Source organism: Neophocaena asiaeorientalis, unplaced genomic scaffold, assembly GCF_003031525.2.
Source record: "Neophocaena asiaeorientalis asiaeorientalis breed wild unplaced genomic scaffold, Neophocaena_asiaeorientalis_V1.1 scaffold476, whole genome shotgun sequence".
NCBI classification, from domain to species: domain Eukaryota; kingdom Metazoa; phylum Chordata; class Mammalia; order Artiodactyla; family Phocoenidae; genus Neophocaena; species Neophocaena asiaeorientalis.
In genome coordinates, this window is record NW_020172178.1 from 323112 (window position 1) to 335430 (window position 12319).

The following is a 12319-nucleotide window of genomic DNA, read 5'->3' on the forward strand; positions in this document are numbered from 1 at the left end:
TCCTAGTTTTATTTTCAGTCCATCCACCATAGGCAACCACTGATCTGCTTTTTGTCATTATAGACTAGTTTTGCCTGTCCTAGGATTTCATATGAATGGAATCGTATAGAATGTACTATTTTTGTATCTGCTTATTTCACTCAGCATAATGTTTTTAAAATTTATCCATGTTGGTATATAAGTAGTTCACTTTTTAAAATGTTGAGTAGTAATGCATTGTATGGCTATGTCAGTTTATCCATTCACTTCTTGATGAACATTTTACCTATTATGAGTAAAGCTATAAACATTCATATAAAAGTGTTTTTATGAAGATATACATTCAGTTATTTTGATAAATAACTGGCAATGAAAATGCTGGATTATATGGTAAGTGTATTTTATAAGAAATGTCCAAACACTTCTTCAAAAGTGGTTGTACCATCTTATACTCCCTCCAGAAGTATATGAGAGTTCGAGTTCTATATTATTATCAACACTTGGGATTGTTGGTCTTTTAATGTTAGACATTCTGATGGCCAAGTAGTAATATCATGTTGTTGTTTAGTTTGCATTTCTCTGATGACTAATGCTAATGAACATCTTTATAGGTGCTTTTATATATATATATATATATATATACACACACATATATTTTTGAAGTTCTCAATGAAATCTTTTGTTTATTTTTAAATTGGGTTGCTTGTCTATTGTATGTTCAAAATAGAAGACTTTTTTCAGATATATGTATTGTGAATATGTTCTTTTAATCAGGGGATTTCCTTTTCAGGTATTTCAAAGAGCAAAATTTTCAAATTTTGGTAAATTTCAGTGTATCGATCCTTTTTCTTTTATGGTTCTTTCCTCTCCCCTAAGGTTATAAGGAAATTCTCCTAAGGTTATAAGGAAATTCTCCTGTGTATTATTCTGGAAGTTTATAGTTTAAACTTTTACATTTAAGTATATGATCCATTTGGAATTAATTTTTGTATATGGTGGGACGTAAGGGTTGACTTTTTCCCGTAAAGATATCTGATTGTTCCAGTTCAATTTGTTGAAAAAATTACTCTTTCCTCATTGAATTACCTGGACTGTTTTGTTGAAAACCAATTGACCACATATGTGTGGATCAATTTCTAGACCCCATATTTTATTTCATTGTCTGTCCTCTCACCAGTATCACACTATCTTGATTACTATAGTTTTATAGTAAATCTCGAAATTATGTAGTGTAAATCCTCCAGATTTGTTCCTTTTCAAAATCGTTTGACTATTTTAGGAGCTTTGCATTTTCATAGAAATGTTACTATCAGCTTGTCAGTTTCTACAAAACAGTCTGATTGCATTTTGACTGGGATTACATTGAATATGTAGTTTAATCTGGGGGAGAATTGACCTCCTGAGAAAAGACTCAATACTGAGTCTTCTGATCCATAAACGTGGCATTTCTAGCCATTTATTTAGGTCGTATTTAATTTCTGTCAGCAATATTTGCTAGTTTTCAGTGTACAGGTCCTGTAGATATTTTGTTAAAGGTACTCCTAAATGTTTTATGGGTTTGGGTGCTATTATAAATAGTGTTTTAAAATGTAATATTCTACTTGTTTATTGACATTATTTATATAGATATAATTGATTTTTGACTTTTATATTCTTGAACCTTCCTAAATTCACTTATTAATTTTTGTAGCTTATTTGTAAGTTTATTAAGATTTTCTGTATATATGATTATGCTTTCTTGCAAATAAAGATAATTAAAACTTTTTTTTCTTCTAATTTGTATGTCTGTCTGCCTGCCTACCTGCCTGCCTGCCTCCCTCTCTCTCTCTCCCTCCCTCCATTTCGTTCTTCCCTTCTTCCTTTCTCCTTTTCTTTCTCTCATTGCACTGGCTCATAACTCCAGTTCAGTGTTGAATAGAAGTGCTGAGAGTGGATATCATTGTTTTTTTCCTTCATCTGTAGGGGGAAAGTGTTCAGACATTCACCATTAGACATGACGTTAGCTGTAGGATTTTCACAGATGCTTTTTATCATATTGAGGAAGTCCTCATCTATTCATAGTTTGCTGAGAGTTTTTATCATGAGTGAATGTCTATTTTGGTCAAATGTGTTTTCTCCTATTAGATGATCATATGACTTCCCCCCTTAATTCTGTTAATAAGGTGAATTACATTGATTTACTTTGCAATGTTAAACCAACCTTGCATTCCTGGGATAAATTCCACATTGTTTGCTATATTATATTGCCAGATTCAATTTGCTAATTTTTTGTTAAGTGATTCTGGTCCTGCATTTATGAGGGATATTGATTTAGTTTTCTTTTATTATAATGTTTTCATCTGGTTTTGTTTATAGAGTAATGCTGGCTTCATAAAATGAGTTGGAAAGTGTTTCCTCCTCTTCTATTTTCTGAAAGAATTTATGTAAGATTTGTATTAGTTATCCCTTTAATAATTAATAGTGAATCCATCTGGTAAATCCATCTGGCCTTGGGGCTTTCTTTGTGGGAAGGTTTTACATTATGAATTCAATTTAACAGTTATGGGGCATTTAACTGTCTACTTTTAATTGAGTTGAATTTTGTAATTGTGTAACCAAGTTTTTTGATGAATGTGGGCATTTTATCCAACTTGTCCAATTTATTGGCATGTCTGCAGTATCTGCAGTGATGTCCTACCTTTCATTCCTGATATTGATAATTTACTTCTTCTCTATTTTTTTATTCATCAGGCTACCTAGGGGCTTATCAATTTTATTGAACTTTCCAAAAAAACCCAGCATTTAGTTTTATGACTTTTTCTGTTTTCAATTTTATTGATTTCTGTTTCTATCTTTATTATTTTCTTCCTTCTACTAATATTTAATTTAATTTGCTCTTTTTCTATCTTATTAAGTAGAAGCATGAATCATTTATTTTGGACCTTTAAAATTTTCCAAAATAAGAATTTAAAGCTATAAATTTCCCTTTAAGCATTCCTTTAGTTGCATCCTACAAATTTGATATGCTGTGGTTTCATTGTATTTCAGAACAGAATATTTTATAATATTCCTTGTGATTTCTTCTTTGATTTATGGATTGAGTAGAAGTATATTTTTTTAAATGTACAAATATTTTGTGATTTTCCAGGTATATTTTTGTTTTTTATTTCTAGTTTAATCCTATTGTGGTCAGAGAACATACTTTATTCTATCACTCCATCTAAATTTTTGGAGCTTACTTTATGAATGTGAATATTGTCTTAGTAAATGTTACCTAGACACTGTGTCTGTTCCACAGTGATTGAGTGGATAATTCTATAGTTATCAATTAAGTCAAGTTGTTGAGAATGTTGTTCAAGTCTTCTATTTTTATTGATTTTTTTTGTCTGCTTGTTTTATCAATTACTGAGAGAGGATTGTTCAAATTTACAACACTTATTATAGACTTATTTCTCCTTTTAGTTCTGTTAGTTTTGCTTCATATAAATTGAAACTCTATCTTTAGATACACACATATTTATGACTGTTATGTTATCTTGATGAATTGACATTTTCATCAGTGTGAAACATCCTCCTTTGTTCCCGGTAATATTCTTTGTCCTGGAGTCTACTTGTCTGAATTTATATAGACACTCCAGCTTTCCTATGACTAGCATTTAAATGGTATAAGTTTTTCTATCGTTTACTTTTAACTTCTCTACCTTTGTATTTCAAGTGTGTTTCTCACGGGCAGCATATATTTGGTCATGCTTTTTGAAAAACTTAAATCCTATTTGACAATCTCTGTCTTTTAGACTATTTACATTTAATGTATTTATTGTTTAGGCTATTTATACTTAGTGTAATTACAGATATGGTTGGGCTTGAGTCTATCATCTTGTGCTTGTTTTCTATTTTTCCCATCTATTCTTTGTTCCTTTTCATTTTAATATCTTGCCTTCTTTTGGTTAATTTTTACTATTCCATGTTTCTCTTTTAAAATTGTTAGTTATACCTCTTTTTAAAAAGAATACTCTACAGTTCTACAATTACAATATGCACCTTTAACTTCATAGTCTACCTTCAAGTAATATTATACTAGTTTACACGTATGCAAGAATCCTGTGCACTTTCATTTTCCCCTTCCCATCCTTTTAGTTTTTTATCAAATATTTTACTTCTATATATATAGAAAGTTGTTTGTAGTTATTCACTATATTTATCATGCCCAGAACTCTTTATGCCTTTGTGTAGGCCCTAGCATCCATCTGGTATCATTTTCCTTCAGCCTGAAGACCTTCCTTTAGCTTTTCTTGTAGTGGAACTCAGGTGGCAATGAATTCTCTTATCTTGTGTTTGCCTTCAAAGAGTCTTTATTTCATATTCATTTTTGAAGGATATTTTCACTGGGTCTAGAATTATAGGTTGACAGTTTTTTTCTTTCAGCCTATTAAAGATGTTGTTCCATTGTCTTCTGGCTTGCATTGTTTCTGACGAGAAACCAGTGATCATTCTTATCTTTGTCCCCCTGTAAGTAATGTCTTTTTTTCCCTGGTTGTTTTTAAGATATTTCTCTTTATCATTGGTTTTCATCAATTTGATTATAATGAGTTTTGGTGTTATTTTCTTTGCTTTTATTTTGCCTAAGATTCATTGAGCTTCTTGGACCTGTGGGTTTATAGTTTTCATCAAACTTGAAAAAATTTGACCATTGCTTCTTCAAATTTTTGCCTCCACCCCCACCCCCACAACCTTGCTTCTTTTGGGCTTTTAACCACATGTATATTCCCGGATATTTTCCCACAGCTTACTGAAGCTCTATTTATTTTTCTTCCAGCACTTCAGTTTGGGTAGGATCTGTTGTTACATCTCTGAATTCACTGATCTTTTCTTCTGCATTGTCTAATCTTCCTTTAAGCCCATTCTGAGAATTTTTAATTTTTGATATTGTATTTTTAATTTTTAGAAATTCCATTTGGTTGTTTTATTATGTCCTGCATCTCTGTCCTCATTGTGTTCATGTTTTACTTTGAATATGTTTATAATAGCTGTTTTAAAGTCTTTGTTTGCTAATTACCTCATCTCTGTAGTTTCTGGGTTTGTTTATCTTGGCCAATTTTTTCTTCCTAATTGTGGGTAATATTTTCTTGCATAATATTTTCTTCCCCTTTCAAATATCAAGTAATTTTTGACTGGATGCTGGACTTCATGAACATTACATTATTGAGTGTCTGGATTTTGCTGCCTTCCATTACACTGCATTGAAGTTTGTTTTGGCAGCCAGCTTACTGGTGGATCAGCTTGACCCTTTCAAGCCTTGTTCTTATATTTTCTTAGGGTGAACCTGGACTAGCCATTTCCCTAATGTTAGTTTAGCCCAACTACTAAGGTGTGACCTCCTAGAGTCTCAATTGAATATCCCAGGTTTTCACTGAGTTCTCTCCACTCTGGCCGGTTGAAGCTCAAATATCTCTCAGCCCTGTATGAGATGTAGGAATTATTAAGCTTACAGATCCCCCATAGTTTTCTCTAAGCAGCTTAATGGAGTTTTGCCTTACACATGCTCAGCTTAGTGTAAAGCCAAAGACCCAAAACGATTCCTACTCAGATATCTGGAGCTCTTTGTTTGCATAGATCCCTCATCTTTGGTACTCTGCTCAGCAAATTTAAGCCTCTTTGCCTTTCTAAATTCTTTTTTTGTCCCCTCTACTCAATGAAACCACCCTACTGTGCTTATCTTTCTACCTCTAGGACCAAGACCTGGAACTTGCTTCCAGGAAGAAACCAAGGGTAATTGTAGGACTCATTTCATTGTTTCTTCTCTCAAAGGTCATTGTCCTGTACTACCTGTAGTCAAGTTTCTTAAAACAGTTGTTTCATGTATTTTTTAGTTTCTAGTTATTTATGGTAAGAGGGTGAGTCTAATACCAGTTACTCTGTCATTGTTGGAAGCAGAATTCTTGTCTGCCATGTTTATGCTATATTTTTGTTTTTATTTTCAAATAAAGGGAGGTCTATCATGAAAGTATTTGCCATATGGTAAGGTATGTAGATTGTCCTTGTATCAGAATCAACTGTGTTGCTTTTCCCAGTTACAGATACCTGGGCTTTGAGGTTCCAGGCATCATATTTTAAAAACCTTTACAGATGATTTGTGATACAAAACAAAAGCCAATAATCACTGGTCTAGTAAGCTTAAATCTAGTGTGACTTTGGTGAACTTAAAGGAGGTATTCTACAACCTGTGCTTAAGTTAGTGACACCCTGTAAAAATAGAATAAAAAGAGGAGTAGGACTTCCTAGATATCCCCACCATCCACATATAAAGCATTAATTTCTGGCAGAGCAGGAGTTTTTGGAGCTCTGATCAAGTGCTATGGCCATTTCACGTTCTAATTTGTTTGTACCTGTGCCATAACAGTTGTTATGTAGTTTAAATATTACTTTTATCTAAAAATGTCATGAACTTTTTCTTAATATTTATAAAGTGATCTGCAAATATTCTCATAATACATGGATTCAGAGATGGTTAGCAGATTTCATCTTGTATGCCAACTCTGTTTTGATTAGTGGTGACTTCCTGGAGCTCAGTGTTGAGAAAGATTTTAAGGCCAGTTCTAGACTCAGCAGGAAAGAATGCTCTTATCTGTCATGAGTTTGGGATTGGAGGAATGGGGTACACGTTCCATGTATTTGCAACTTCTGTACTGGTTGAAGGCACTCTTTTTTCTCTAGATTTCTCTAATTACACAAGAAAACTTGTTGCTACTCTATCTTGGCTTTTCCACATGTAGGAAACAAATATGGAATGTCTTTATTTAAATTATTTCTTCATTCATCCATTCCTTACTCATTCATTTCCTCTTTCTTTCTCTCAAAAGATATAATCAATATGATATTTTGTTATTATAGTAGTAGTTCTAGTCTGTACTTCTTTTTAAATAAGTAGACCCATTGTGTATTTTTTTTTTAAGGTCACCGGTTCTGTTGACCATATTTTCCTGAATTCCAAATCAGACACATAATCTTATTCCTGGTCTAACAATAGCATAGAAGAATTGAAGTTGGGACACTCTTAGAAAATTTTACAAAATGTTCAGAGCACAAATTAGGCTCAGATCATTAATAACAAATATTTTTGGATTATAATTAGACATGTAACTAAGAATATCTTCTCATCTGCAGATTTTTATATATTAGGCCAACCATGGTCCTATAGGATTAGAATATGGCGATTTAGAAAAATGTCCTACTTCCAAACATAAAATCTTATTACATTTTTTTTTATGGTGGAATATTGTTAGCTAAGTGCCTTGGGCTACAGAATCATCTGTATGATGAGAAGTAATTGTAATTCTCTTTCTGATCTGTCTCAGAACACTTGGTTCTTGTCCTCATTCTGTGTGTATACTGTGTTGAGGAGTTGGGTATTAGCAAACTCGCAGAGGTTTAGACTGTGGCTAATGTGTGAGAGGGACGCATTTCGTTTGGGCAAGAAACTCATCTTTTTAGTCTCCACATTTAATGGGGATGGGTGGGAAATGGAATGGTGGAGGTTGCCTTACTACTCATTTCAGTTATTATTAATCTGAAACACTTCCTGGTGCCAAAAATCTAGGATGTTTAGCATAGTATACTATAGTGAAAAGAGCACAGTTTTGAGAACCAAGAGATATATGTTCTAGTCGTAGCTTTTCATTTACTAACTCCGTGACCATAGCAAACTACTTAACCTTTTAAATTTTAACTTACACATAAAATGAGGTTAATAATCTGCTGTATCTATCGCACAGGGTTGTTGGGAGGATCAAGTGAAAACATAGATGTAAAAACTAAGAATTTACTAATGGTATATCATTGTGAAATAATATTATGGTATTGGGTATGCCACCTTATATTAGCTTGTCTCTCCCCATGGGAAAATGGATGGGGTTGTGATATCTTTGCTTAATTTAAAAATACTTCATAGACTGAAAAAAAAATTATTATTTTAGGAAACCTTCTGATGATGGTTCTATTTAAGGAAAACTAGTGAAGTATCTGCTGTGTTTTTCCTAGGGCGTGAATAATGTCAGTGAGAAATACTCATCAGCTATGCTTTGCTTTACAGCTTGGAACCCCATCCACTGCCAGCACACTGAATGCCACAACGCAATTAACAAACCAGCTGTGAAGGTACTGTTTGATTAGACATGGTGCTGTATTATATTGTCAGTGGTCAAATTATCAGGAGCAAATTGCTGAATGAAATGGAGATTGCATCCTTCTCTGTAAAGCAGAAGCCTGTACTCTGTGGTCATCTCAAATGACTGTACTCTACTTGGATCTGACTGTACTCTGGTAGATTGGTTCAAGACAGAGCAATGAATAGTGATATCTGCAGATTTGTCTCTGAGTTCATAGCCAAGTGCTGTGGAGAACTGCGCTAATTGTCAGAATAATTCTGGTGAAACACTTACATAGTCCTTGACTGATTTCTGTCTGGGCTAATAAACTCGGGGGCATGTACTTTGGCCCTGTTTTCATGTGTTTGCTCCAAGTTATGAGTGGTCTAGTGTGTGACTATGAGAATTCAAGAGTCGTAGGACAAAAACAGATAAAATTGTGAGATGACTGAGTGGTAGTTGGACAGCAAGCACATGGAAAATTACAAAAGAGGTAAGGGAACAGTGGTTTAGAGAGGTCAAGTCACTCTTCTAAGGTCACGCAGACAGAACTAGGTACCTTGACTCTCAGCCTTATTCTTTTCCTGTCACATCTAATTGGTTCTGTCCTGTTATAATCCTGAATCTTTGAAGTAGAAAATTAAGAAAAATAATTGCACCACTTAACAAAATTACTTTTGGTGTATTTGTCGTATACAACACTTGGCTGGAGAGACCTGTGTCTGGATTTACAAGGGTTAATTTTTAAATTCTGAGCAGTGGGAGTTAGGTCAAGTGATTAGAATTCAAGTTGCTTTTTAGAACCTATTGTCAAGGAAGTTTGCCTCTCTTGTTCTATAGAGAGGTAGATTGTAAAGATTATCAAATAATAGAAAAATAATACTCTAATTTTTAGAAACAGAGTAGAAGAGGTAAAATGAGATATAAGAAATATAAATATCAATGGAACCAAAAAGAACTCTAAATGGAATAAAACATGTATTTCATATACCAAAAGTGGCACAGGAGTGCCAATTATCATATTGTCATCTAGATGTATCTAACCAACAAAGGACATCCTTCTATTATTATGCTTGATCTCTGCTTTTGATGAAAGTAAATTGAATGAATTTATGCTGAGAAAGAGCAGGTGAGGGTAACCCACCAATGGAAGCTTAGTCCTCTCCCATTCTACGATGTGTACTCTTCCTCTGAACTTCCATAAACATTTGGGGTTCAAAGGTACTTTTCTTTGGTGTGAGGACATTTTGAGCTAAACACAAGCGAGTTCATATAGTATTCAGCTTAATTCTTCACAGTGGTGAGACTTTCACAATTCCCGTAGTTTCTATATCTGTCCTTTCCTCTTTCTGCCTAAGTTACAGTGCCCTCTTTTCGTTCACCCAGACATCAACAGAAAGGAGGTACTGAAAATCTGTTTAATTTTTCCAGTTATTTTTTCCTTGATTTTATGTCAGACTGCATTCTCGGGAGTCCTCTGACTTCCTGATTAGTAATGGTTTTTGGCTTCCTTCCCACAGAAGTCATCATGAATTAGAAATTCTCCCTCTCTTTAGGCAAACAGCCCAGTCTACTCCTCTGGTCTGGCCTCACTTTTCTCACAGGCCATTCCCTATAGCCAGTCCTCCAGGATAAGCCAAACCATCCCACTTTCTGTCATTTTTTAATTGAGGTAAAATTCACATAACATAAAACTAACCATTTTAGAGTGGACAATTCAGTGGCATTTATCACATTCACAATGTTGTACAACCACTACCTCTATCTAGTTTCTAAACGTTTTTCTCACCCCCCCAAATTTTACTTTCTCAGTCCCAGTTTTCTTAAAGGGCTTCCTTTTACATTTTCACTCTATGCTTCCCAGAAAGGGAATATTCTTGTTGTCATTTCCTGTGCAGAGGCTGTTTTTGCACGACCACCGCTCTGGCTCAGGGTTATTCTTTCTTTACAATATGAGCACTCCACAAACCCACAGAGATATGAGCATATGACATGTAAATCAAGGGTACCCAACATCCAGATGCTTACAGAATAATGTTAAATGAAAAAGAAATTATGAAGTGTACGGTACGATGCAAATGTAGTTTAAAAATCACATATATGAATTTTATATTCATCTTCATAATGAACACCAACCAGTAATTCTCATCAAAATATTACCAGTGATTGCATTGAGATGGAGGGTTAATGAGTTATTTAAATTTTCTTCTTTCCTTTTCTTCATTTTCTGAAGACTTTACCTTGGGCATGTATTATATTTATAGACAGAAAATAACTATTTTTAAATGCAACAGTCAGATGTGAACATATTAATGTGGATGTAAACTGACCTGTTCAGTGTGGAACAGGATTGACACTACTAGCCACAAATCTGAAGGGTCATGTTAATTCATTTAACATGTCAGAGGTCAACTAGCTAACCTCTAATGACTCTTTACAGTTCTAACATCCTAGGAGTTTTTACTTTGGAATGGAATGAAAAAATATCTTTACCTGACAGAGGTATCAATGACTCATTAGAAATGAGAGTAAAGTACCCATACTGAAGAAGAGGTCTACATGGAGTGCATGGGAAAAACTCAGGGAAAATGGATTTATTTTCACAAAAAGCCTAATATCTCCATAATAGTGGGTTATACCCCTAGGCAGTAATGAACCAGACTTGGGTCTGCTCGCCTGTCTGCAGTAAAGCCAATCTACTGATACCGGCTGGTGGTGAAGGAAAGCACAGCATTTATTGTAAGGCGCCATACAAGTAGTCTGGGACAGCTAGTGCTGAAAACACCCTAACTCTCTGGTGGGTTTCAGCAAAGGATTTGTAAAGGCCAGGTGGGGGCAGGGGGAGGGGCCGCAGGGTCTGTGATCAGCTCGTGCACAATTCTCCAGTTGGTTGATGGTGAGGGAACACGGTGATGTCATCAGTCCTTAGGCGCCAGTAGGTCTGGGGGCGACAAAGTGCTCATGCTCATGAAGTAGTTAATTTCTCCCATTTAATGGTGGTTTTAGTATCTGTAAAACAACTCGGGAAATGTTCATCAGATACTGTCATATAACTAGGTATTTCGGAGAGGAGCTACAGCAGAGGATATGGGGGAAGGGTCTGTCTCGGGAAGGCCCCATAAGGTCCTGCTCAGTTACGTAATGATTTGCCAAATAGAAAAGCATTTTATATATATATATATATATATACACACACATACATATACATATACATATATATATATATATAATACAGTAGGTTGCAGAAAAGTACTTTTAAGGCAAGAGCCAAAAGTTATGATAGGATCCGAAAATGAAAGTATGTTGGAAATTATAGTTCATTATATCCCACTCTGTTTTTTGGTTTTACTTGGTCCTATTTGAAAATCACTTTATGAAATATTTGAATCCCAGATAATTAGCTAACACAGGAGTCAGCAAACTATGGCCGCAGTTAAATATGGCCTGCTGCCTGTTTTTGCAAGTAAAGTTTTATTGGAACACAGCTGTGCTCTTTTGCTTACATATTGTCTCTGGCTGCTTTTATGCTACAACGGCAGAGTTGAGTAGTTGTGACAGAGAACTTATGCCCCACGAAGCCTGAAATATTTACTTCCTGGCCATTTACAGAAAGTTTGCCAATCCCTGATTTAACACACCAGAAAGTAGTTATTCACTGTATCAAAGGAAGCATGAAAGTTACCTAAGGAAAATTTTCACACTGGGCCTTTAGCACCAGGGAATATATAATTTACAGATTTTGATGGTATAATTATTTAAGTTTAGGAATTCTAACTCTTACTTCCCCAACCATTGAAACTCCTAAGGGTTTTAACTTTAAATGACAGGCTGCTTGGGTCATAAGCTCAGTTCATTTATCCCCTTCAAATCATTAAAAAAAAAAAAGCCTAAAGAAAAGGCAGAGTGAAGTTCTAGAAGAATTTGTGTACTAGGCATGTTAACTCATACTCAGCTGTAGCATAGATTGATTACTTCTTGAAGGGCAGGAACAGAATTCAAAATGACTTTGAGACTTCCCTGGTGACGCAGTGGTTAAGAATCCACCTGCCAATGCAGGGGACACAGGTTTGAGCCCTGGTCCAGGAAGATCCCACATGCCATGTGGAGCAACTAAGCCCGTGTGCCACAACTACTGAGCCTGAGCTATAGAGCCTGTGAGCCACAACTGCTGAGCCTGTGCTCCACAACTATTGAAGCCCATGTGCCTAGAGCCCGTG

At 35.0% G+C, this 12319-nt stretch overlaps 1 protein-coding gene across 2 annotated transcripts in view; it reads left to right on the top strand.

Annotated features, from left to right (window-relative positions):
- Nucleotides 1-12319, top strand: part of UNC79 (unc-79 subunit of NALCN channel complex) — a 195729-nt gene that overhangs the window by 34894 nt on the left and 148516 nt on the right. For both annotated transcript variants that reach the window (XM_024759179.1, XM_024759171.1), the window contains exon 5: nt 8048-8112. In XM_024759179.1, coding sequence (XP_024614947.1) covers nt 8048-8112 — 65 coding nt within the window. The remainder of the gene's footprint in view (nt 1-8047; nt 8113-12319) is intronic.